The sequence below is a fragment of the Chiloscyllium plagiosum genome, unplaced genomic scaffold (assembly GCF_037043375.1).
Source record: "Chiloscyllium plagiosum isolate Xiang-an unplaced genomic scaffold, Cpla_swu_hap1 HiC_scaffold_8, whole genome shotgun sequence".
Taxonomy (NCBI): Eukaryota; Metazoa; Chordata; class Chondrichthyes; order Orectolobiformes; family Hemiscylliidae; genus Chiloscyllium; species Chiloscyllium plagiosum.
The window spans coordinates 36285483-36312912 of NW_028270146.1; the positions used below are offsets into that span (position 1 = coordinate 36285483).

The 27430-nt window shown below is 41.6% G+C and overlaps 1 protein-coding gene across 4 annotated transcripts in view; it reads right to left on the reverse strand.

Moving 5' to 3' along the window:
• Positions 1-14191, reverse strand: part of snapc1b (small nuclear RNA activating complex, polypeptide 1b) — a 38835-nt gene extending 24644 nt beyond the window's left edge. For 2 of the 4 annotated variants that reach the window (XR_015757858.1, XM_043697227.2), the window contains exons 1-4: positions 9016-12409; positions 8768-8924; positions 3284-3443; positions 566-706 (exon numbers count right to left, since the gene is read on the reverse strand). Coding sequence is in view for 3 of the 4 variants with exons in the window: in XM_043697227.2 (XP_043553162.1) it covers positions 566-706; positions 3284-3443; positions 8768-8895 (429 nt within the window). In the remaining variant the exon portion in view is untranslated. Of the gene's footprint in view, positions 1-565; positions 707-3283; positions 3444-8767; positions 8925-9015; positions 12410-14069 lie in introns of those variants that run through there. The other 2 variants (XM_043697226.2, XM_043697230.2) reach the window with 2 other exon arrangements.
• Between the last annotated feature and the right edge of the window lie 13239 nt (positions 14192-27430).

The window sequence follows — 27430 nt, forward strand, 5'->3', positions numbered from 1 at the left end:
CCTAGTTGACAACAGTGCCAATTGTCTGGTGTGATCCTTCATCTGTAGGTATGTGTGCATTAGGTGCAGCACTTGACTTTTAAATTAGTCCCTCATCAACTCCATAGAGGAATAACTCTTTGTAATCAGTCCTCAAAGTGTACCCTACTCCAGTGAGCTGTAATGCAAAGGCAGCACATTGCTTCAATTATTTTCCCATCACTGGACATAGTGGCTGCCTTGTTTAGCCAAGATTCCTGAGAAGCTTCTGATGCTTTAATTCTGCACAGTCTGTATAATCACTGTCATTACAATTGGCAGTGACCTCTTTGTGACAATCCATCATGATATACATAAAACGCAGTCAATACAAAAATCTACAGCAACCTGAAAATAACACCAGATGATAAACAGAGATGTGGCACTTCCCTATCAAACATCTCTTCACACTATCTGAATTAACAGATCAACCTAAAGTGAGTTGGTGCCTCCATTAAAATAGAGAAAGATACTTTATCCATTATTTTAAAGGTTCACACATTGCACTGAAGTTCCAAAGAACCTCAACTCAACAAGCAACACTTACTAATATTGGCATTGCTGTGAAATGGAAGGCTTTGTCATGTAAGAGTTTTTTCAGAACATAAACAGCATCAAAATGTTCTGCTTTCACCATTTCTTCTTGGCAACTTAGCACCTCATCCCAATCTTTCAGTGCCATCCTTATCTGTAGATCATATAAACATAACTGTCAGTTAAATAAACATCATTCAAAGCATTTAATGTGATCTTTAATCATAGCACGAAGCACTGTAAAGGGGAAAATTACCTGGAGATTCCATTGCATACAGAGAGAGAAAGACAGAGACAGAGAGAGGACTGGTGGCAAGTTTAATCTGATGGTCACCATGCCTCAGGCAAAGGGCAAGGATCTAAAGACGCGCAAACCTCTTCCAGAAATAATAAACTCTCAACTGACTTAATAGGCCAGCCTCTACTTATAAACCAGTGACCCCTAGTTTTTTTCAGTAAGATGAAACATCCTTTCCATTTCCACACTGTCTAGACTCCTCAGGATCTTAATGTTTCAAATGAGTCACATCTTACTCTTCTAAATTCCAGCAGCTTTAAGTCTAGCCTGTCCAATCTTTCCTCAAGACAATCCTTCCAATTACTGTTATGAGTCCAATGCTTCTTCTCTGATATTTTTCCAATTGATTTATATCTTTCCTTCAGTAAAGAGACAATATACTTCCATTAAGAGGACTCCCGATGTGATCTCTCGGTACAACTGAAACATAACCTCTCTACTTTTGCATTCAATTCTCTTATAATAAATAACATTCTACTGGCTTTCCTAATTTTTTGCTGGAGCTGCATGCTAACCATTTGCAATTCATGAACTAGGATGTTGAGGTCCCTCTGCACCTCAGCACTTTGAAATCTTTTACCACTTAGATAATAATTCCTTTTAGTTCTTCCTGCCAAAATGGACAATTTCACATTTCCCATTGTACACTGCCTTTGCTAGATCTTTTCCCACTCACTTAACCTTTCAATATCCCTTTGCAGTTTCCTTTCTTGCAGATTTGTCTCTGCGTGTAGACTTATGGTTGGACTGACAGCAAGCAGATAAAAAACAATTAAACTGGATTTTGTGCAGCAAAAATAGAAAGGAACAGGTGAATGTCATGGAATTACAGCACAGAATTAGGCCATTTGAGTCCATTTTGGTGTCTGTGCTCTACCCAAGTTTCCTGTCTGTATTATTTATCTAACCTCATCAACATTCCCTTCAATTTATTTCTCCTCTATGTTTATCGAGCTTTCTCAAATACACCTGTCCCATTCACTTCAAGTACTCCTATCAGATTTTAACTAGTCTTTAAAAACAAAGAAAATCTCACATTATATATAGCCCATTTTGTAACTACTGGATATTATGTGATGTAGACCATGATGGGCCAGCATTTATTATCCTAAGTGCCCAGAGGACAGCTATGAGTCAACCACATTGGTACAGGCTGGAAACAGTGGGATGGACTGGTAAGAATGCCACATTTCCTTCCATAAAGCACATTAGTGAACTAAATTAGTCCTTACATCAAATGACAGTGGTTACATGGCCACAATTAAACTAGATTCTTTTTTTTAAATCCCAGATTCCAGTGGGAGGGTGAAAGAGAAAGAGAGAGAGGTGGAGTGGGAATGTATTGATAATGACAATGGGAAAAAGGGATGAAAGAAAAATATTTTATAATTTAGATGCAAATCCTAAAGCTTTATAAAGAATTGATGTGGGAGAGAAATATCTAACTGAGCCCAAATTCCAGGCCTCTGTCCTGTTCCACAACACCCCTCCCCAGGTTCTCCTCCACTCATACTCCTCCAGAGTTGCAGCTACTCCAGCAGCACCTTCCCACCCTCCTTTAGCTGCTGATCCACTTTATCCCACTGTCAGTGGGTGGTTGTGGTTCATCTTTGACCAGCGCTAGTCAACTTGGATCAGGGCTCCCCAGCAAATAGAGCCAAGGATCTGGAGCTTATAACCAGGCATGCCAAAGAGTGAAGAAATCCCACCACTGATTGTTTGGGTAACATTGGGATCCCGAACAGGCCAAGTCACAGCCCACAGTTGAGACAGTCAGCTGGAATGAAACTCTGTCCAGAGGCTGGGGCTGGAGTCTGAAGCTTGGATTGGGCAAGTTGATCCTCCCATCAACCCTGCACCAGTGGTGCTGACTCCACAAGAAGTTGGGCCAGCTCAGGAGGGCCCTCTGCAGGCTACTCAAGAACAGTAGCTACTGGGAGCATGGCTTCAACACCTGCAGGGAGTCAGTCAGAATGGCGAAGGAATTAAAGAGAAAAGCAGCCAGGTGGTGGCTCCCAAAGACCAGGCAGAGGTTATGACTAAAATGCACAAGGGGAATTCCATAATCTAAAAGTTGGAATTGTATCATATGGCAGAAATTCCACACCTATGGAAAACTACACAGAAATATCAGTCTTACATTTTATCCTCACACACTGGAGTGGGAAAAGAACCCAGAACCTTGTGAGATGCTATTACCTGAGCAATGGCTGATACCCTGAGTAAAATTATTTTCTCTGTATTTCATATTGGATGTATTTCTGACCATTTTCTAGCTCCTAGGTTTTGACTCCACCGACAAGTGAAAATAATCTGAAGTACATTTAATAGCCAGAGAACATAACAATACAAGTCTTCAGCAACAGTTACAATATTGGAATAAACACAGGCTGAAGAAGAAATGAGTCAAAAATATTACGATCCTGTGCTTACCTTTTCTTTTGGCTGACAAAGCTGGGTATAATAAAGTCCATAAAGAAGGTACAAGCCCCCAAATCGGATCTGAAAACTATATGGGGGGAAGAAGTACTGACTTGCCAAGATTAATGCTTCTCTGGTGAACTTTCTGCCATCATTTTTACCCATTTTTCCACTGGAAAAGAACAAATGCAGTTATGTCAACATTTTGAAACCCATGGTAAGCAAGTGATATACATGCACCAATCTGTATACCAAAAGAGCAGAGGGACACAGGATGTTGTGGTTTAAATTCATTCATAACCCACATTCCTGCTACTGCTGCTGGATTTTTTTAAACTTAATCTGAGGAAATGGAGTTTTGGCTTTGATTAACTATTGAAATGCTACAATCTTAAAAGTTCTACTGTATTGCAAGAGAAATTTCTGTCTGTTTTAATTTAAACCAGCCACCAACACAAAAAAACAGAAAGAGTGAGAAAAAAGTTGTGGAATTTAAAAACGTTAACTTGCTTTCATACAACACCTTTAATCCAGCAAATCAACTCAAGATGCTACACAGGAATGGTGGTAGAGTAAATTTGACATTTATATTCATATTGATAGGAAAAACTTGAAAAGCCAATATAAATTGATAAAGTGCATTGAAGGTTATAGCAGAAAAAAAGCTCATGTTGTAGTAGTTAGCATATTAATAAGCATAAAGGATTGGATGTAACAGGAAGCTGACAATGACAAAGATGTAAACATGTCTAAAGAGTGGGGTGCTGGAAAGGCACAGCCAGTCAGGCCGCATCCAAAGAGCAGGAGAATCGATGTTTTGAGCATAAGGTCTTCGTCAGGATACTGCCTGACCAGCTGTGCTTTTCCAGCACCAAACTCTCCAACTCTGATCTCCAGCATCTGCTATCCTCACTTTCTCCTACATTCTGCATCTTTGGCAAGATGTAACAAGTTCATCTTGTATCCACAAGAATCGGTGCTGGAACCTCAACCACTCACAATTTATATAAATTACTTAGATTAAGAGACTACATTTGTTATCTATCTTTGCGTTATCAGCAAAGTAAGTTGTGAAGAAAATAAAGCAAGGCAACAAAAAGATACACAGAATATATAAAGAATGGCAAACGGTGTATAATGTCGAAAGATATAAAATTGCCTGTTTTGGCAGGAAGAATGAGAAGAACGATGTTACTTAAAAGGTAAAACATGTCCAAGTACTGGGATACAGAGGGATCTGGGTATCATAGCAGTTTACTACATCGCTAAAGCAAGTCATAGTCATTGTGTCATAGAGATGTACAGCATGGAAACAGACCCTTCGGTCCAACCCGTCCATGCCAACCAGATATCCCAACCCAATCTAGTCCCGCCTGCCAGCACCTGGCCCATATCCCTCCAAACCCTTCCTATTCATAGACCCATCCAAATGCCTTTTAAATGTTGCAATTGTACCAGCCTCCACACTTCCTCTGGCAGCTCATTCCATACACGTACCACCCTGTGTGAAAAGTTGCCCCTTAGGTCTCTTTTATATCTTTCCCCTCTCACCCTAAACCTATGCCCTCTAGTCCTGGACTCCCCGACTCCAGGGAAAAGACTTTGACTATTTATCCTATCATGCTCCTCATGATTTTGTAAACATTTCTAAGGTCACCCCTTAACCTCCGACGCTCCAGGGAAAACCGCCCCAGCTTGTTCGGCCTCTCCCTATAGCTCAAATCCTCCAACCCTCGCAACATCCTTGTAAATCTTTTCTGAACCCTTTCAAATTTCATAACATCTTTCCAATAGGAAGGAGACCAGAATTGCATGCAATATTCCAAAAGTGGCCTAACCAATGTCCTGTACAGCCACAACATGACTTCCTAACTCTGTACTCAATACTCTGACCAATAAAAGAAAGCATACCAAACAGCCTTCTTCACTATCCTATCTACCTGCGACTCCATTTCAAGGAGCTATGAACCTGCACTCCAAGATCTCTTTGTTCAGCAACACTCCCTAGGACTTTACCATTAAGTGTATACGTCTTGCTAAGATTTGCTTTCCCAAAATGCAGCACCTCGCATTAATTTGAATTAAACTCCATCTGCCACTTCTCAGCCCATTGGCCCATCTGGTCAAGATCCTATTGTAATCTGAGGTAAGCTTCTTCGCTGTCCATTACACCTCCAATTTTGGTGTCATCTGCAAACTTACTAACTGTAACTCTTATGCTCACATCCAAATCATTGTAATCAGGAAAGTTAATAGAATATTATAATTTATTGCAAGAGCAATTGCATTCAGTTATAAAGTTATGATTCAGTTTTAAAGGACAAGGTCAGATGACATGAGGAATGCTGTGCACAGTACTGGTCACTTTATTTAAGGAAGGATATAAATATATTAGAAGCAATTCAGAAGTATATTAGACTAATGTCTAATGAGGAAGGGTTGAACACATCTGGCTTATATCTGGTGAAACTTAAAAGAATAAGAAGTGATTTGAGTTAAATTTATAAAATCTTCAATGGTCTTGATAGAATAATGTCATTTCTTGATTCCCATTACTGCTTCTCCAGTGCTCCAATGTCCATTTATGTCCTCTCTTACCTTTTCCACATCTAATAAAGAATTTAATACATTTTTTTTGTTACTAGCTAGCTTACTCTCATGTTTAATCTTCTTCCTCTTATTGTCTTTTTCTGTTGTTTCCTTCGTTTTCAGAAGACTTCCCAATCCTCTGACATCCCACTTCACCAAATTGCATGCTTTTTCATCTGCTTTTATGCTTCATCTGCTTTCCCTCGTCCTCCCTAAGCCTTTCCATCTCTCTTTTCTTAAGATGTGCTTTCAAACCTAGCACATCGACCAAGTTCTTTAATCTGTCTGAATAGCACTATAGAAGGCTCAGTTTGTGCTTGTTTAGCATTGGGCAAAAGATAACTATCTTGCCAGCAATGCTCAAATCTAGGTTGAATTGTAAAAATAACCATTCCCCTAAATTCTCTTGGCAGGTTCAACTATATTAATAGAGTTTATATAAATGCAAGTTACTATTACTGGAAAATGGTGCCTCACTAATACTTGTAATTTCGTTTACAATGCTGCAGCGTACAAACAGTACAACATCTTGTGTTCTACAACAAGCTTCTCAACTCAGGGTCTGAGAGGTATCTGGCAAAAATCAATTCCCAAACAAGCAACACTGAATGATATCCAGGACTACCATATATGGTCAATGGTCCAACATGTTAGCAAAGAGACATGGTCAAGTTTCAGTAGGGATACTCCATTCAGCTTGCTAGTTAACAGGAAACAAGAGAGAGATGGTGCAGTCACCAACACGATCTGTATTCTTATCAGGTCAGTGACACTTTGGCAACCTTCCTTATAGAATTATACTGAAGCAGATAAACTACCAATCTCAGTGCTTGCCAAACTCAATGATAGCTTAATCAAAGTCAACAACAGTCTAACTGGATCAGAATTCAACTTCAGGGACAGCCTTAACTTCATAATAAATTTCGCAGCCTCTATGCCAACCTATCAACTTCAATAACACTTTCTCATCTTCACCCTACCAATCTCAGCCACAGTTTACTCAGATCAATGAGTAGAATCAAGATTAATTCAATGTGAAACCTCCACATCTCAAAGGAATTGTTGTTCAACATCAGTAAAATGTTTCACAATAAGTAAAGCAAAAACGATACAAACATTTAGTCGCATAGTTGATTTTTAAACAGAAGGAATACTTGCACTTTGTGACAGAAGTTCAGAGCAATTTTATTACATAATGGAAGGAATCCTCAGAAGCAAAAAGGTTGAGAATCCCTGGCCAATAAGGTTTGTGTCTGTGATGGAATCAAGCTCAATAAATGCTAGGAATGGAAAAGGATTGATCACAGATTTGCCTGCTATGCTTACACATCTCAATTTATGGTCTACTGGCTTGAATATTGTTAATGCCACTCATTCCAATGCATTGCAGGAGACAACAGCTAGTGTAGATGTGGTAGGTTTCCTTTCCTTAAGAATGAGTGAACCAGTTGGATTTATACAAAAAAGACATGGTGTTTTAAAAAATTCTCAAGGTCAGGTTCGTAGGAGAGTAGTCTGACACAGAACAAACGACCAAGAGGCGAGTCTGCTAGAATATGAGCATTTTATTCCCCGCAGCGTCGCCACAACCAGGTCTCATACTTACAACGGGTCTGGCTTATACACACTCTACATGTTACCGGAACTGGGAGCCGTCAGTTCTCGTAGAGCGGTTGCCAACAACCCACGCTCGGCGGTTAAACGTAACCCCGGAGCAGACTCACCGAACTGGAGACTTTTCCAGCTGATATACTCTTTTCCAGATATAAACATTCATGTGAACAGCAGAGCAAGGCTAAAAAACACATTCCATTCTGGTTACATACAGATAAGAAGATTCACATGGGGAGGTGTGTAATAAGATTCACACGGGACTAAGCAACACCTCCATTCCGGTTAGATTCACACATGTATTGGGACATAATTTTTAACCGTTTCACCACATTCCACTGCTTGGCCCAATACATGTGTTACATTATGATTCACACATGTATTGGGACATAATTTTACACCACACATGGTCACTTTGTTGCAAGACTAAATCATTAGATTCAGAGAATTAATTTATGAAAAAATTTGAATATTCAACCTCTGGTTACCTCATGCAGTAACTTAACAAACTGGTCTGTGCCCATAAATACTGTACCTTCTCATGTTTGAAATATTTTAAGCTACCCAGATGAATACCTATCTAGTAAAAATCACACCAAATAACCGTGAGGTTTTGAACTTTTAACGCTTAATTACACAAGTATATTTTTTTAAATGGACAGCTACCTAACTTTTGAGAAGCTGATAACTTGAATTTGCTTATGACAGTTGGTGATAAGATTTGCTCTGAAGACCCATTTTGTAAATACAAAACTAAAACAAGAATCGCAGATATTGGAAATCTGAAACAAAAGCATAAATTATTGGAGAAACTCAGCAGGTCTGGCAGCATCTGTGGAGAGAAAACAGTCAATGTTGCTGGTCTACTGACCATTCTTCAGAAGGTGGGTCACTGGACCCAAATCGTTTTCTCTCCACAGATGCTGCCAGACCTGCTGCGTTTCTGCAGCCATTTCTGTTCTAGGTAATTATGCGGCATATTTGTGGCTGAGCATTTCATACTGGGTTTAATCACTGGTTTATGCAGAATTAACTAATGGTAACTGCAGGGCCACTGATCTAACCAGCACTAAATTCAGCCTGGGTACATGCATGACCTGAGTGGGAACTAGATCAGGTTCAGGTGTGGTGCACTTTGTGGCTAAATAGATGCAACAGTCACCATGTCAGCTCACATATGGACAAATATCATTGATAAGATATTGAAGGAGAACCAACACCTTTAGAAATGCAGCCTAGCAGCAGCAGCCAATGCATAGAGGGGATAACAGTATAACAAAAGAAAATGGTTCTTACTAAAAGATAGTGGAAAACTTCATGTCCCTCCAGATTGCAGAGAATTCCTCATAGCGCACACTTTCAGTCTGTTGGAAACGCAACAGCAGCCTCTCCAAGTCATTCTTCAATCCCGCTGTCAATGACATGATTTCTGCAATGTCGAGTCACAGATAGGCTAGCAACAGACAAACATCAACCTCAATGAGATACTTTTCGAGAACAGGTTAAAGTACCAAATATGTTTGTGTGCACAAAACACTACCTACCTATTTTTCAAATCAACAGTAAGATGTCACTGGAAAGGCTTGTTCAGTCAGTGAATAGCTGAGCCACACAGAGCACAAACTTCAATCAGATATTGTTGCTAGTTAAGTTGCAAAAAACTAGAGCATCTGTGAGCAAGAAGAATAGGGCCAGACATTCAATCAAGAAGATCCCACGTTCGCCTGCTAATCTGCGTTAAATTCGCTGACTTTAGTGATCCAGGGACAAGCAAGAAAATAAATTAACCAGGTTTTCCAATCTGAGTATCACCAATTCAAAATAAAGATGATTGTCTGCCATCAAAAAAATCTCAGTAAACATCAAACCTAAAATAGATGCAGCTATGGTATTCAATATTGAGCCCATTCCCAGATCTGTAGCAAAGCTACAGCAAGGGACTTTTGTTTGTAATTCTTTTCACTGCATTGAGAGATACTTAGTAGGCCAACACTGATTTAACATTCTCTATACGCAACCAAGAAAGTGTTAGTGAGTTGTCATGTTTAACTGTCACAAACCACATGGTGTAGGTATACCCACAGCGTTGTTAGGAAGTTCTAATATTTTGATTCAGGATCAATAATAGAATGGCAATTAAAGTTCTAAGGGTCATGTATGGCTTGAAGGGAATTTTCAAATGGCCAAGTTCTCATTCATCTGTTGGATGTCATGGGTTTATATATGGACATACAAACAAGGAACAAGGTTCGGTCCTTTAAGCCTGCTCTGCCACTCAATAAGGTCATGGCAATCTGATTTTCTCAAACTCTACACTCCTGCATATCCACAACAATCTTCCAACCCTTTAGCAATCAAGAATCTACCACTTCTTTAAAAATAGAAAGAAGCTGCTTCCATTGCCTTTTGATATGGGAATTCCAAAGACCCTCAATACTGAGAGAGAAAACAAAATTCCTCATCTTTGTTTTAAATGGACACCCTTTATGTTTGATCTATGACCCCTAGTTATAGATTCTCTCTCAAGTGGAAACATGCTTTCAACTTCCAATCAGTTAAGTGCCTTCATGAACTGATGTTTCAGCTAAATCACCCCAGACTCTTAAGCTCAAGAGGAAATTTTCTCGTCTTTCGTCATGAGGCAACCAGTTCATTTGAGGCATTAGTCGAAAATGTTCTTTGAACTGCTTCCAAAATCCTTCTCTACAACACTGACCAGTACTGTACAGAGTACTCAAAATGCAATCTTTCCAATGCCCCGTATAACTGACGCATAACCTCCTTACTCCTGCATTCAATTCTCCTCACAATAAACTACAACATTCGATTACTTGTCGTACCTGCATACTAATTTTCTGCGAGTCATGTGCTAGGACATTTGGATCTCACTACATCTCAGAGTTCTGCAACCATTCAACATTGAGATAATATTTTTTTTTAAGTTCTTTTTGACAAAGTGGACAATTTCAACTTTTTCATATTGTACTCCATTTGTTAGATCTTTGACCACTCATTTAATCTATATCCTTTTATCAGCTTGTGTCCTCTTCACAACTTACCTACCTACCTATCTTTATGCTAAGCTACCACACATGGAACAGTACAGCAAAGGAACAGACCCTTTGGCCTACTATGTCTGTGCTAACCTTGATGCCACTCTCAACTAACGCCATCTGCCTGCACATGGTCTGTAACCCTTATCTCCTCCCTGTTCACGTGTCGAAGTGTCTCTTAAACATGCTGTCATACATCTTTGATCCTGTCATCCTAATCATTTATATGAATTGTAAAGAATTAGGCACCAGCACTGATCCTGGTGATACACCAAGACACCCCGCCAGCCTGAAAAAGATACACTCATTCTTAGTCACTGCATCATCATAGCTAACTAATACATTTTATTTTAGAACTTCCTATGACTAAAACAAGTGCACTAATTTAAAACATATTGTTGGGTTCAGTGATTAATTGATAGCACTGATTATTTGATCTTTTTTAATTTTTCTAAGTTTTGGTTAAGATCAGAGAAAGGCATGGCTTTGATTTAACTTTCAAATTTATTTTGCAGATTCTGCTGAAAGATACTGGATGAGTTGTTGCAGTACATTTTGTGGACTGCCACTGTTTATTAATAGTGGAAGAAGTGAATGTTTAAGGTGGTGGATGTGGTGTCAATCAAGCAGACTGCTTTATCCTGGATGGTGTCAAGTTTCTTGAATATTATTGGAACTGCACCCATCCATAGGATCATAGTAGCATACAGCATGGAAACAGACCCTTTGGTCCAACTAGTCCACACCAACAATGCTCCCAAACTAAACTCGTTTCACTTACCTGTGTTTGGCCCATATCCCTCCAAACCTTTCCTATTCATGTAACTGTCCAAATGTCTTTTAAACATTGCAACCGTACCTGCATCCACCATTTCCTCTGACAATTCATTCCATACACTGACCACATTATGTGAAAAAAAGTTGCCTCTCATGACCTTTTTAAATCTTTCTCTTCTCATCTTAAAAATATGCTCCCTATTTCCCCACCTTAGGGCAAAGTCCTTTGCTATTCACCTTATCTATGCCCCTCACAATTTTAAAAGGTCACCCCTCAATCTCCTACACTCCATTGAGAAAAGTTCCAGTCTATCCAGTCTGTTTTTATAACTCAAGCTTTCCATTCCTAGTAACATCCTGGTAAATCTTTTCTGAACCCTCCCCAATTTAATAATGTCCTTCCTATAGCAGGACTACTAGAACTGCACACAGTAGTCCAGAAGAGGCCTCCTGCACAACATGGCATACCAACCGGTATACTCAAAGGTCTGAGCAGTGAAGGCAAGCATGCTAAATGCCTTTTTAACCACCCAGTCTACCTGTGAAGCAAACCTCAAAGAACTATACAACCCTTACGCGTATCTGTTCTACAATACTGCCCAGGACCCTCCCATTAATCGTATATGTCCTGACCTTGTTTGTTTTATAAAATTGCATTTATCAAAATTAAACTCCATCTGCCACTCCTCAGCCCAATTGATCAAGATCCCTTTGTAATCTTAGATAACCTTCTTCACTGTTCACTATAATCACTATAAATCCCAGAGGAAACATCACAGAAGCGCTTCACAGGAGGCTCCCAAGCACTGAGGATGTCACCTAGACAGGGGACGAAATGTCTGCAACACAAATTCCCAGCTTGGCGAACAGAACCACAACAACTTTTCACTATACTTCCAATTTTGTGTCATCAGCAAAGTTACTCACCATGCGTATATTCTCAGCAAAATCATTTATATAAAATGAGCAACAAAAGTGGACCCAGTACCGATCCCTGTGGAACACCACTGGTCACAGGCATCCAGTACGAAAAACAACCCTCCACCATCATCCTCTGTCTCCTGCTATAAGCCAATTTTGTATCCAGCTGACAAACTCACCCTGAATCTCACATTATCTAACTTTAATTACTAGTATACAATATGGAACCTTCATACATCATCATAGAATCCCCTTCAGCCCACCAAGTCCACACCAACCCTCTGAAGAGCAACCCACCCAGACCCATTCCCCCACCCTATTATCCTTACCCCTGACCAATGCAACTAACCTACACATCCCTGAACACTATGGGACATTTAGCATGGCCAATTCACCTAACCTGCGCATCTTTGGATTGTGGGAGGAAACCGGAGCACCCAGAGGAAACCCACGCAGACTCAGGGAGAATATGCAAACTCAAAGAGTTTGCCCAAGGCTGGAATTGAACCCAGGTCCCTGTGAGGCAGCAGTGCTAACCACTGAGCCACCGTGCCACCCCAAGCCTTGTCAAAGGCTTTACTAAAATTCAAGCAAACAACATCTATTGCTCTGCCCACATCCAGGCAAGTAGAGAGTACTATCAAGACTTGTGTTTTGCAGATGGTGGATAGGCTTTGGAGAATTAGAAGGCCAGTTACTCATGTCAGAATTCCTGCTCTTGTAGCTATATGGCTAGTCCAGTTCAGTTACCAGTCAATGATAACCTCAACATGCTGACTGTGGAAATTTCAGCAATGGGAATTCACATATCAAAGAGAAATGGTTGGATTCTCTTGTTGGAGATGGCTGCTGCCTGACACTTGGGTGGCACAAATGCTATTGACTACATGTTAAACTATCACTTGAGACAGCACAGTGTTATCTAATGATGGATGATGCTCAAATGAGGTACAATAACATCTCTGAATAGGATGATCAGAAATATCTAGACATAAAGAATTTCTAACATAAATATACATTAGTTAGCAATTAATCATGTCACGTGTGGCAACAGCACCTTAATATATGTATGCCTTAACTGCAGCTCACAATAAACAAACTAATGCAAATGTTGCAAATTAGAAAATGCTGAAAACATTCAGATCTCAACCTCAGCTGAGAGAACAGGCAAATTAATGTTTCGGATGTAGACATTTTTTCCTAAGATCTTATGTCCCAAAGAAGAAAACGTTTTGCAAAACCTTAACTTGTTTGTTAAATGTGCACTAGTGCCAAATAACCCGTTTATAATCTGTTTCCCGGGCTGTGTGCCCCAAAACAAAGCAGACCAAGGAGTGTGGAGGGTTAGGCCATTCGGCCCATCGGCCCCTGCTCCGACAAACCACCCATATTCATTATCAATCTCCCCGCTACAGATCAAAGAAAACGCGTTCCCGCGGGGATTCAGGAGCAGCGAAAACTCCTTTTTAGCTTTGGTTTCAAGGAATAATTTCTGAGACAGAGTTTTGTTTAACTGGGCCAAAGGGAAGGTGTTGCTGGACAACATTAAACATGTGCACGCATACACAGGGCCCTTGGCTGCACTCTGCTCAGATCAGGCGGTGTTTTCACGTTCCCACCAGTAAATTCTAGAAGATTTTTTCTTATAAAAATAAAAATACAGCTTCCCCTACCCCCCAGTAAAGATGGGCCCGGGCCCAGGGACACAGGTTCATATCCGAGCAAAAAGCCGGGGGGAGCCAAAATGCTCCCATCGCCGGCCCTGTAGTGACCCTTTGACCACCCGCAATCGCCTCACAGCTCCCGTCCGCCTGTCCCTCTCCCTCTCCCTGACCCAGACCCGTTACCAGGGCCCCGGCTCCAGCGCTTTCCTCCACCCGCGGCCAGAGCGCGGCGTCTCCGAGCGACAGGAACCTCGAGCCGCCGTCCCTCCGCTGGCCGCTAGGGGGAGCGCGGAGCAGCCTGACCAACACGCTCTGCTCCAGGGAATGTACAGTCAGGTGTGTGTTCCCGGTGAGGAACATAGTCCTGCATCACACAAACCAGTGAACTACATTAACATACGTGTGTGTGTGTGTGCGCGCAAAATAAATTGTAACTCAAACTGCATAAGGTAGCTTTCCTAAAACAAAACGTGATTGCCAAAAGGGTGTGGGCATTGCCAGAATTTATCACCCATCCCTTGGGTGGGTTGTGGTGACTATTTCTCCTGGAGCCTTGGATTGTAGGTACACCACAGTCCTGCAAAGGAGGAAATTTCGGGATTTTGACCCAGCCGCATTGCAGGGGCGGCAAAGCCATGTAATTCATAGCTGAAAATGTGTTGCTGGAAAAGCGCAGCAGGTCAGGCAGCATCCAAGGAGCAGGAGAATCGACGTTTTGGGCATGAGCCCTTCCTGAAGCCCTTCTTCATAGCCAGGATGGGGGAGGTGGAACTTGCAGGCTTTAGTGTCCCCGTTTATCTGCTGCCCTTCTTCTACATGGTAGTGTTCATGAGTTTGGGCAAGTTGGATTTGTCCTTTATTCCGGGCAGGACAGACCTGGACAATGTGCACATTGTCAGGTGGTTGCCAGTATTGTGAGTCTGTATTGGAACAGCTTGGCTCGATCCGTAACTGAAGCAAAATGTAAATCAAAATGAAAGCAAACTTAAATAAGGAGAATTTTTTTAAAAATAGCTTGACAAAGAAGAACTGCTTGTTCTATGGTGCTGTGGAGTCCGTGGACTAAGTATATATTGGGTGTGGGCGCTTGCACTCCCTTTCTAATTTTCTTAAAAGCCTCCTTCTCTGTTTTTGGTTGCACTTCAGTCCCACAGTCCTGATCTTCGGGCAACCTGTACGGAGGAGAAGGGCAGGTCTGAAGACCTGCTTGTGGGTCTGCTCCTGGGCCTGGCCAAATTGGCCATAAACAGATCCAGGCAGCAGGCCGTGGAGGGGTTGTTAGGGCCTATTGCCTAACCCTCTACTGTGGTTTTGTTAGAGCCTGGTATCTTTGGAGAAGGAGCACGCCGTGTCCACTAACACCCTTGAGCTATTCAGGGAGAGGTGGGCGCCGCAGGGAGTGGAGTGTGTTATTTATAGAGTCATAGAGTCATAGAGATGCACAGCATGGAAACAGACCCTTCGGTCCAGCCCGTCCATGCCGACCAGATATCCCAACCCAATCTAGTCCCACCTGCCAGCACCCGGCCCATATCCCTCCAAACCCTTCCTATTCATATACCCATCCAAATGCCTCCTAAATGTTGCAATTGTACCAGCCTCCACCACATCCTCTGGCAGCTCATTCCATACACATATCACCCTCTGCGTGAAAAAGTTGTCCCTTAGGTCTCTTTTATATCTTTCCCCTCTCACCCATAACCTATGCTCTCAACTTCTGGACTCCCCGACCCCAGGGAAAAGACTTTGTCTATTTATCCTATCCATGCCCCTCATAATTTTAGAAGTCTCTATAAGGTCACCCCTCAGCCTCCGACACTCCAGGGAAAACAGCCCCAACCTGTTCAGTCTCTCCCTGTAGCTCAGATCCACCAACCCTGGCAACATCCTTGTAAATCTTTTCTGAACCCTTTCAAGTTTCACAACATCTTTCTGATAGGAAGGAAACCAGAATTGCACACAATATTCCAACAAAGGCCTAACCAATGTCCTGTACAGCTGCAACATGACCTCCCAACTCCTGTTCTCAATGCTCTGACCAATAAAGGAAAGCATATCAAATGCCTTCTTCACTATCTTATCGACCTGTGACTCCACTTTCAAGAAGCTATGAACCTGCACTCCAAGGTCTCTTTGTTCCGCAACATTCCCTAGGACATACCATTAAGTGTATAAGTCCTGCTAAGATTTGCTTTCCCAAAATACAGCACCTCGCATTTATCTGAATTGAAAGCCATCTGCCACTTCTCAGCCCACCGCCCATCTGGTCCAGATCCTGTTGTAATCGGAGGTAATCTTCTTTGCTGTCCAATACACCTCCGATTTTGGTGTCATCTGCAAACTTACTAACTGTACCTCTTAGGCACGCATCCAAATCATTTATGTAAATGACAAAAAGTAGAGAGCCCAGCATGGATCCTTGTGGCACTCCACTGGTCACATGCCTCCAATCTGAAAAATAACCCTCCACCACCACCCTCTATCTTCTACCTTTGAGTCAGTTCTGTATCCAAATGGCTAGTTCTCTCTGTATTCTGTGAGATCTAACCTTGCTAATCAGTCTCCCATAGGAAACCTTGTCGAGCACCTTACTGAAGTCCATATAGATCACATCTACTGCTCTGCCCTCATCAATCTTCTTTGTTACTTCTTCAAAAAACTCAATCAAGTTTGTGAGACATGATTTCCCACGCACAAAGCCATGTTGACAATCCCGAATCAGTCCTTGCCTTTCCAAATACATGTACACCCTATCCCTCAGGACTCTCTCCAACAACTTGCCCACCACCGAGGTCAGGCTCACCGGTCTATAGTCCCCTGGCCTGTCCTTACCACCCTTCTTAAACAGTGGCACCACGTTAGCCAACCTCCAGTCTTCCGGCACCTCACCTGTGACGATCAATGATACAAATATCTCAGTAAGAGGCCCAGCAATCACTTCTCTAGCTTCCCACAGAGTTCTCGGGTATACCTGATCAGGTCCTGGGGAATTATCCACTTTTAACTGTTTCAAGACATCCAGCACTTCCTCCTCTGTAATCTGGACATTTTGCAAGACGTCACCATCTATTTCCCTACCGTCAATATCTTCCATTTCCTTTTCCACAGTAAATACTGATGCAAAATATTCATTTAGTATCTCCCCCATTTTCTGTGGCTCCACACAAAGGCCGCCTTGCTGATCTTTGAGGGGCCCTATTCTCTCCCTAGTTACCCTTTTGTCCTTAATATATTTGTAAAAACCCTTTGGATTCTCCTTAATTTTATTTGTCAAAGCTATCTCATGTTCCTGTTTTGCCCTCCTGATTTCCCACTTAAGTATACTCCTACTTTCTTTATACTCTTCTAAGGATTCACTTGATCTATCCTGTCTATACCTGACATATGCTTCCTTCTTTTTCTGAACCAAACCCTCAATTTCTTTCGTCATCCAGCATTCTCTATACCTACCAGCCTTCCCTTTCACCCTCTCCATCTAAACCTTTAATACTATGGTAATCCCAGTCGATGTTTGGAAAGTTAAAACCCCCTACCATAACTACCCTATTATTCTTACAGATGGCTGAGATCTCCTTACAAGTTTCCCTGTCCAATTCTATTTTGATTTAATCCCTGCCCTCCCCTTCACTGTTTGATCACACAGCATTGCCCTTTGATGTGAAGGGCACTGCCTGTCACTGGCCACTCGGGTGTTTCCTTTCTTCCTGGTGGTGGAAACTGAATAAAAATTTGCGTATCTTTTGTCTTTCACTGTGCCTCACACCTGCACAACAAAAAAGAAAAAAAAGAGAAAAAAAAATTTATACTGAACTTGAGGCAATGGTGGCCAAATTTCCAGATAACTTGAAATAGGAGGCATAAAAGAAATTCTGAGTGCCAAAAGAAATGGTGACATGTTTTTAATAAACACACATTTGCTGATATGGTAATATTCCAGTGTTTTTATTGCTTAACTCTCCAGCACTCCTATTGAAGAATAACAAAAATAATCCTGGAGATATTAGAATATAATTGCTACTAGTTACCTACTCCAACTGGAGCCATCTAGACTTCAATTAACAATGGATGACTGTCATTTCATATAAAATTGTGGAATTGGCAAAAGAAAAGATGGAATTCATTGTCAGCAAGTATGAGGCATGGATGAGTTGGAGCAAAGGGTCTGTTCCCATGCTGTACGACTCTATGAATCTATATACTTTAGAACAACACAGAGAATTTCAAGGTTCAAATTCACAAGGTGTTAAGAACAGCATCTTGCAAATAAGGTTACTTACTAAAATAAATTGTTTAATGGCAAAAGAACCATAACTTATAAATTCCACAAAAATATTATTAACGTCACAGTTAAAGTAATTTTTAGGTTCCATAGCATAGGAAGGACACAGAGGTAATAGAAAGAGTAAAGCACAGATTCCCTAGAATTCTACTTCATGTGGGAAAATTGAAATATGAAGAAAGATTTGAAAAATTGAGGCTGTTTTACTGGAACAGTGAAGATTAATAGATGATTTGATTACTGGTTTTAAAACTAATGTAAGGCTAAACAGAAGAAAAAAGCAGACTGTTCGAAGGTCTGATCAAAAGGTCTTAGATATAAGACTAAGTAAAAGATCTGGGATATAAGTTAGTCTAAAGGGTTTTGAGCCAATAGAACATATTACCAGAACTAATGAGAAGCAGAGACTGTCTCAACATTTAAGAATAATTAGCTAGACGTTCTTGGGACTCAAACAATTATATATTCAGCCATAGTAATTTAGAATTCAAATTGTGAAACATGAATCCTTTATTATTTCTATCTAGCAGACTCCCTCTGCTGATACATCTATATATGGTAGCCTAATAATGCAATTTTTGTACACTACAGATGGTTAAAGGAAGCAATGATAAAGTGACATTGAAATAAAGTGAGAACAAAGGATTAGGCCACCACTCATGTCGAGGACAAACACCAACGTAGACTGATTGGATGAAATAAGCAGTAACTATGTTGCAATTGTTCTATAATTTTCTATTACATTTTTCTGTACTTTGATGATTGTTACTGAATGAATTGTACTTATTAAGAAACTGCTAACACTGCTGCTACAACAAGTTACAAATTTAGTGTTGAGAGATGCTCAATAGAATCTGTTGCTCTCTATAAAGGCTTTGAGATCAGTACCAAAAGTGGCATTTATATTGATATTGATATAGCTTTTAAAACATTTGCATAGTGGTTTAATTCTAATAACCACACAAATATTTTTCAAATAGATGTAAGGTTATACAAAAGAACAAGACAGAATGGTAGGTAGTGGTTATGTTACTGGACTAGCAATCGAGCAGCTTGGAATAATATTCCAGAGTTCTCAAGTTGTTCACAGCAACTAGTGAACTTGAGTTTAATTAATGAAATACATCTGCAGTGGACATGCTAGTAACCATGTTGAGAATGTAACAATCAGATTGTAATTAAAAACCATCAAAATGAGGAGCTGGGATACAGTCTTGACCAGTTGATGTACTGGAAATTTTGGAAAACATTAAGATTGATAAGTCCTCAGGGCCAGACCAGATTTGTTCTAGGCAGCTCTGGGAAGCGAGAAAGAAGGTTGCTAAGCCACTGGCGAGGATATTTGCCTCCTCACTCTCCACAGGAATAGGACTGGAGGATTGGAAGGAGGCGAATGTTGTTCCTCTTTTCAAGAAGGGTAATAGGGAAATCCCTGGCAATTACAGACCAGTCAGTCTTACATCTGTGGTCAGCAAAGATTTAGAAAGAATTCTGAGGGATAGGATTTATGACTATTTGGCAAAGCATAGTGTGATTAAAGGCAGTCAGCATGGCTTTGTGAGGGACAGGTCATACCTCACAAATATTATGAGGTCTTTGACGAGGTGACGAAACAGGTCGACAAAGGTCAAGCAGCGGATGTGGTGGATATGGACTTCAGCAAGGCATTTAATAAGGTTCCCCATGGTAGGCTCATTCATAAAGTCAGGAGTATGGGAGACAGGGAGATTTGGCTATCTGGATTCCGAATTGGCTGGCTGACAGAAGGCAGAGAGTGGTTGCAGATGGAAAGTATTCTGCCTGGAGGTCAGTGTTGAGTGGGGTCCCGCAGGGCTCTGTTCTTGAGCCTCTGCTCTTTGTAGTTTTTATAAATGACTTGGATGAGGCTGTTGAGGGGTGGATTAGTAAATTTGTAGATGACACAAAGGTTGGAGGTGTCGTCAATAGTATAGAGGGCTATTGCAGGCTGCAGCGCGACATAGACAGGATGCAGAGCTGGGCTGAGAAATGGCAGATGGAGTTCAACCTGGATAAATGCAAAATGCTGCATTTTGGAAGGTCGAACTCAAATGCTAAATATAGGATTAAAGACAGGATTCTTGGCAGTGTGGAGGAACAGAGGGATCTGGTTGTGCAAGTACATAGATCCCTCAAAGTTGCCACCCAAGTGGATAGGGTTGTTAAGAAAGCATATGGAGTTTTGGCTTTCATTAACAGGGGGATTGAGTTTAAGAGCACGAGGTTTTGCTGCCCCTCTACAAAACCCTGGTGAGACTACATTTGGAATATTGTGTCCAGTTCTGGTTGCCCTACTATAGGAAAGATACAGAGGCTTTGGAGAGGGTGCAAAGAAGATTTACCAGGGTGCTGCCTGGACTAGAGGGCTTGCCTTATGAAGAAAGGTTGAATAAGCTCGCACTTTTCTCTCTGGAGAGAAGGAGGAAGAGAGAAGACCCGAACGAGGTATACAAAATAATGAGTAGCATAGATAGTCAATAGCCAGAGACTTTTCCCAGGGCGGGATTGACTGGTACAAGGAGTCATAGTTTGAAGATATTAGGAGGAAGGTATAAAGGAGACATCAGAGGTAAGTTCTTTACACAGAGAGTTGTGAATGCATGGAATGCGTTGCCAGCTGAGGTGGTGGAAGCAGAGTCATTGGGAACATTTAAGTGATTGCTGGACATGCACATGGATAGCAGTGAGTTGAGGGGTGCGTAGGTTAAGTTACTATGTTTTACATTAAGATTAAATGTCAGCACAACATCGTGAGCCAAAGGGCCTGTTCCATGCTATACTTTTCTATGTTCTATGTTCTAAATTCACTATGCTTATTAGCCTCATTTCCCATATCCCTTGACCTCCTTGGAATCCAAAACTCTGTCAAGTTCAGCCTTGAATATATGACCAAGTATCCTACACCCTCTCAGTAGTGAATTCTAGATTCTCCTGCCAGGGACAACCACATCTACCCTCTCAGAATCTTAAATATTTCAATGTGATAATCATTCATTCTGCTGAACTCTTGAGAGATTTCTCCTAGTAGAACAATTCGTTCATTCCAGGAATCAATCTAATGAATCCTTCATTGGACTTTCTCTGATTCATAGAATGATAGAACCCCTCAGTATGAAAAGTGGCTATTTGGCCCATTGAATCTGCACCCAACCTCCAAAGAGCATCCCACCCAGACTCAGCCCCCTATCCTTCTAACTCCTGCATTTGCCACCTAGCCTGCACCATCCCTAGACTCTGCAGACAATTTAGCACGGCCAATCCACCCAACCTGCGCATCCTTGGTCTTTGAGAGGAAACTGGACCACCCTGAGGAAACCCACGTAGACACTGAGAGAACGTGCAAACTCCGAACAGAGAGTCACGTCCCTCATGCTGTGAGACAATAGTGTTAACCATTGAACCACTGTGCCAGCCCAATCTTACCTTAGGAACAGTGGCCAAAGTATCTCAATATTTCATACGTGATTTTATTTGTACAATTGATCAAGACATTAATACTGTACAACTTGATAAACGATTCAGGAAATTGGGCAAAGCGGTCATTTATTTTCATGCATGGACAAGGAGAGCTAGTCCTATCATGGTCAAGTTTGAAAACATTCTGCTTGGGTTATAGACACCTATATAAAATAATACAACATACGTATTACAAATCCCACAAGTCTTTGTCCAGGTGCACTGTCTTGCCACAGTTTTCACAGGCACTGTCTGTATTTTCAGTGCTATCTTGCTGATATTGCTGTTCCTGTGGTACATTTAGAGTTTCCATTTGGTTTTCAGATTGAAAACTTTACTCTGAACTAACTGAAACTGATTCAATTCCTTCACTACTTTCTTGATCACTTACTTAAATATATGTTTATATATCTAATTTGCAGAATTACAGTCTACTCCTCACAGATGACTTTACAGCTTAATTTTATATCATCAGAAAATGTGCAAGCATTACACCTTGTTTACTCACTTAGCTAATTAATACAGATTATAAATGCTGAGGGTGAAGTACTGACCCTTGTGACCTTGACTAGCAACAGCCTGCTATGATCTTCTTACCCATGCTCTCTGTTTTCTAGCCCGAACCCAAGCTCTATCCCTATTAGTTTATTACTGTCAATCCCATGAACCCTTGCAATGCACAGCAACAATTCAAGTATAACTTTACTGAATGCATTAGTTCCTCTTTATCTACCCAAATTATTTCCTGAAATACTCCAGCAGATTTGCAAAAAACAATGTTTTTCTTCGTAAGATAATGTGATTTTGCCCAGATATAGTCTGAATTTCTCAGTATACTCTAATTGCTTCCCTCATCATTACCTTCCAACCCACTGAGATTGTTCCAAACTCTAAGGAATTTTGGAAGATTACAAACAGTTAGAAGGATAGGGGGCTGAGTCTGGGATAGGACTAGCTCTCCTTGTCCATGCATGAAAATAAATGACCGCTTTGCCCAATCACCTCAGAAATGCAAAACACAATCAAGTTTTTAAAGTTTAATTAATACGAGTAGTTGCGCAGGTAAAAGATACAAGACAAATGTAAAGCATTAACTAACCTTGAGAGCATGTTACTTGCAATTTTAGATTAGATTAGATTCCCTACAGTGTGGAAATAGGCCTTTCGGCCCAACAAGTCCACACCGACCCTCCGAAGAGCAACCCACCCAGACCCATTTTCCCTCTGACTAATGCACCTAACACTATGGGAAATTTAGCATGGCCTATTCACCTAACCTGCACATCTTTGGATTGTGGGAGGAAACATGAGCACCCAGAGGGAACCCACGCAGACACAGGGAGAATGTGCAAACTCCACACAGACAGTCGCCCGAGGCTGGAATCGAACCTGGGTCCTTGTGCTGTGAGGCAGCAGTGCCAACCACTATGCCACCATACTGCCCCAAGAAAGGCAGGCTGGTCCGAGTAAATTGTTAAGTTAACAACTGTGACACCTCTGTTCAAGAAAATATTTTCTGGGCACATTGTTAAGATTTCTTAATAATAGATCCAAGCATTTTCCTGACAATTGATTCAAGGCTAACTTGACCTGAAGTTCCCTGTGTTTTCTCTCCTTTCTTAAATAGTGGTGTCATATTTGTTAACTTTCTATCTGCAGAGACCATTCCAGAATCTAGGGAATTTGGAAAATCATAACAAGAGCATACATTGTTTCTGCAGCAATCTTATTAACATCCTAAAATATATGTCATCAGGAATCTGTTGGATTTTAGTTCTTTAAGCTTCTCCTGTACTTTTTCCTTGATGATGTTAACTGTGTCAATATTTTTATCACTTACCCTAAGCTTAATTTCTTCTATACAACTTATGTCTCCTTTTTTGTAGACAGATCATTGAATCCTATCATAGAATCTTTACAACGTGCAAACAGGCCACTTGACCTGGGAAAGGAGGGACTTTTATATTTCCCTCCAGCTATATAAATGAGTGTTTTCTAAACCTGAGACCTTACCTTGGTAGGGCCTCCCACCCAACCACCTCCTCTAACCTTAAACACCAGGTTCTCTTTTTTTTAACATTCTGATTAGGGGACTAGCAGGGACGGCAGTGCAGGGAGAGGAATGTTCCTCCTGCATGATGTTTGAGGAGAGGGACGCCATTAGTGTCCCATCCAAGTACACCTGCAGGAAGTGCATCCAACTCTCGCTCCTCTAAGACCGTGTTAGGGAACTGGAGCGGGAGCTGGATGAACTTCGGATCATTTGGGAGGCAGAGGCTGGGATAGATAAGAGTTACAGGGAAGCAGTTACTCCTAGACACAAAGAAAGCTGGGTAACTGTTAGAAGGGGGGAAAAACACAGTCAGTGCAGGGATCCCCTGTGGTCGTTGCCCTGAAAAACAAATATACCGTTTTGGATACTGTTGGGAAGGATGACTTACCAGGAGTATGCAATGGGGTGCAGGTATCTGGCACAGTCTGTCCCTGTTGCACAGAAGAGAAGGAAGGTAAGGAGGAGAGTGTTAGTCATTGGAGACTCAATAGTTAGAGGGTCAGATGGAAGGTTTGTTGGGAACAAACAAGACTCACGATTGGTGTGTTGCCTCCCAGATGCCAGGGTCCACGATGTCTCAGATCGTGTCTTTGGAGTCCTGAAGGGAGAGGGTGACCAGCCCCAAGTCGTGGCCCATGTAGGTACCAACGACACAGGTAGAAAGAGGGATAGGGATGTAAGGCAGGATTTCAGGGAGCTAGGGTGGAAGCTGAGAGCTAAAACAAACAGAGTTGTTATCTCTAGTTTGTTACCCGTGCTACGTGATAGCGAGGCAAGGAGTAGGGAGAGATATCAGCTGGTAGCTCCAGGGATGGTGCAGGAGGGAGGGTTTCAGGTACTTGGATAATAGGGGGCTCATTCTGGGGAAGGTGGGACTTCTACAAATGAAGGTCTTCACTTGAACCAGAGGGGTACTAATATCCTGGGTGGGAAATTTGCTGGTGCTATTCAGGTGGGTTTAAACTAGCTCAACAGGGGGATAGGAACCTATGGTGTAGTTCCAGTGCACAGGAGGATGAGAGTAGAGAAGACATGGACAGGATTTCACAGTCACAGGAGTGTGCTGGCAGACAGCAAGCTGGTTTGAAGTGTGTCAAATTCAATGCCAGAATTATCCGGAATAAGGTAGGTGAGCTTACAGCATGGATAGGTACCTGGGACTTCGATGTTGTGGCCATTTCAGAGACATGGATAGAGCAGGGTGAGGAATGGATGTTGCAGGTTCCAGGGTTTAGATCTTTTATTAAGAACAGGGAAGGCGGTAAAAGAGGGGGAGTTGTGGCCTTGTTAGTCAAGGACAGTATAACGGTGACTGAAAGAACTTTTGACGAGGACTCGTCTACTGAGGTAGTGTGGGCTAAGGTTAGAAACAGGAGAGGAGAGGTCACAGAGCTGGGGGTTTTTGAATAAGCCTTCGCAGAGTTCCAGGGATGTGGAGGAGAGGATCGGCAAAACCAATCTGGGTAGGAGTGAAAGGAACAGGGTGGTCATTATGGGGGACTTTAACTTCCCCAACATTGATTGGAAATGCTATAACTCTAGTACAGCAGATGGATCAGTTTTTGTCCAATGTGTACAGGAGGGTTTCCTGACACAGTATGTTGAAGGGCCAACAAGAGGGGAGGCCACACTGGATCTGGTACTTGGTAATGAATCAGGTGAGCAATTTGGAGAGAGTGACCATAATTCAGTTATGTTTAGCTTAGTGATGGAAAGGGATATGTACATGCCGCAGGGCAAGAGTTATCGATCGGGCAAGGGCAATTATAATGCGATTAGGCAAGAATTAGGATGCATAGAATGAGATAGCAAAATGCAGGGATGGGGACAATCAAAATGTGGAGCTGGTTTAAGGAACAGATATTGCGTGTCCTTGATAGGTATGACCCTGTCAGGCAGGAAGGAAATGGTAAGGTAAGGGAACAGTGGTTTACTACATAAATTGTATCTCTTGTTAAGCAGAAGAAGGAGGCTTATGTGGCCATGAGACAAGATAGTTCAGATGAGGCGATGGAGAGTTACAGATCAGCTAGGAAGGATTTAAAGAGAGAGTTAAGAAGAGCAAAGAGAGAACATGAGCATTCGTTAGCAAATAGAATAAACAAGAACCCTAAAGTTTTCTATAGGTGTGTGAGGAATAAAAGGATGATTAGGGCAGGAATAGGGCCAGTCAAAGATAGAAGTGGGAAGTTGTGTGTGGACCCTGTGGAGATCGGAGAGGTGCTAAACGAACATTTCTCATCAGTTTTCACTCAGGAAAAGGAGAACATTGTAGAGGAGAAGAATGAGATATGAGATATTAGAATAGAAAGGATCGAGGTTAATAAAGAAGAGGTGTTATCATTTCTAGAAGGAGTAAAAGTAGACAAGTCCCCTGGGCTGGATGGGATTTATCCAAGGATTCTCTGGGAAGCTAGGGAGGAGGTGTTGGAGACTTTGGCTTTGGTCTTTGAGTTGTCAATGTCTACAGGTTTAGTACCAGAGGAGTGGAGGATTGCAAATGTTCAAAAAGGGCAGTAGAGATGACCCAGGTACTTATAGACCAGTGAGCCTTACATCTGTTTAGGAAAAGTTTTGGAAAGGATTATAAGAGATAAGATTTATAATCACTTAGCAAGCAACAATTTGATTTCAGATAGTCAACATGGTCTCGTCGAAGACAGGTCATATCTCACAAACCTCACTGAGTTTTTTGAGAAGGTAACCTAACATGTGGATGAAGTTGACGTGATGCATATGGACTTCAATAAAGTCTTTGATAAGGTTCCACATGGTAGGCTGTTGGAGAAAATGCAGAGGCATGGGATTGAGGTTGATATAGCAGTTTGGATTAGAAACTGCTTTCGGTAAAAAAGCAGTGAGTGCTGGTTGTTGGAAAATGTTCAGCCTGGAGTCCAGTTACTAGTGATGTGCCACAAGGATCTGTTTTGGGCCACTGCTGTTTGTCATTTTTATAAATAACTTGGATGCAGGCATAGGTGGATGGGTTGGTAAGTTTGCAGATGACACTAAAGTCGGTGGAGTAGTGGATAGTGTGGAAGAGTGTTACAGGTTGCAGGGGAACTTGGATAAACTGCAGAATTGGGCTGAGAGGTGGCAAATGGAGTTCAATGCAGATAAATGTGAGGTGATTCACTTTGGGAAGAATAACAGGAAGGCAGAATATTGGGTCAATGGAAAGATTCTTGATAGTGTGGATGTGCAGAGGGATCTTGGAGTCCATGTACATAGATCTCTGAAAGTTGCCACCCAGGTGGATAGTGCTGTTAAGGCAGCATACGGTGTGTTAGGTTTTATTGGCAGAGAGATTGAGTTCCAGAGCCGTATGTCATGCTGCAACTGTATAAAATGCTAGTGCGGCCTCACTTGGAATATTGTGTACAATTCTGGTCACCCCATTACAGGAAGGATGTGGAAGCATTGGAAAAGGTGCAGAGGAGATTTACCAGGATATTGCCTGGTCTGGATGGAAGCTGTTATGAGGAAAGGCTGAGGGACTTGGGTTTGTTCTCATTTGAAAGAAAAAGGCTAAGAGGGGATTTGATAGAGACAGACAAGATGATCAGAGAATTAGATAGTGAAACAGTGAAAGTCTTTTTCCTAGGATGATAACGTCAGCTACAAACTGAGGGGTGATATATTTTAAGATAGATACCAGAGGCAGGTTGTTTACTCAGAGAGTGGTAAGGGCATGGAATGGCCTGCCTGCCAATGTAGTTAACTCAGTCACATTAGGGA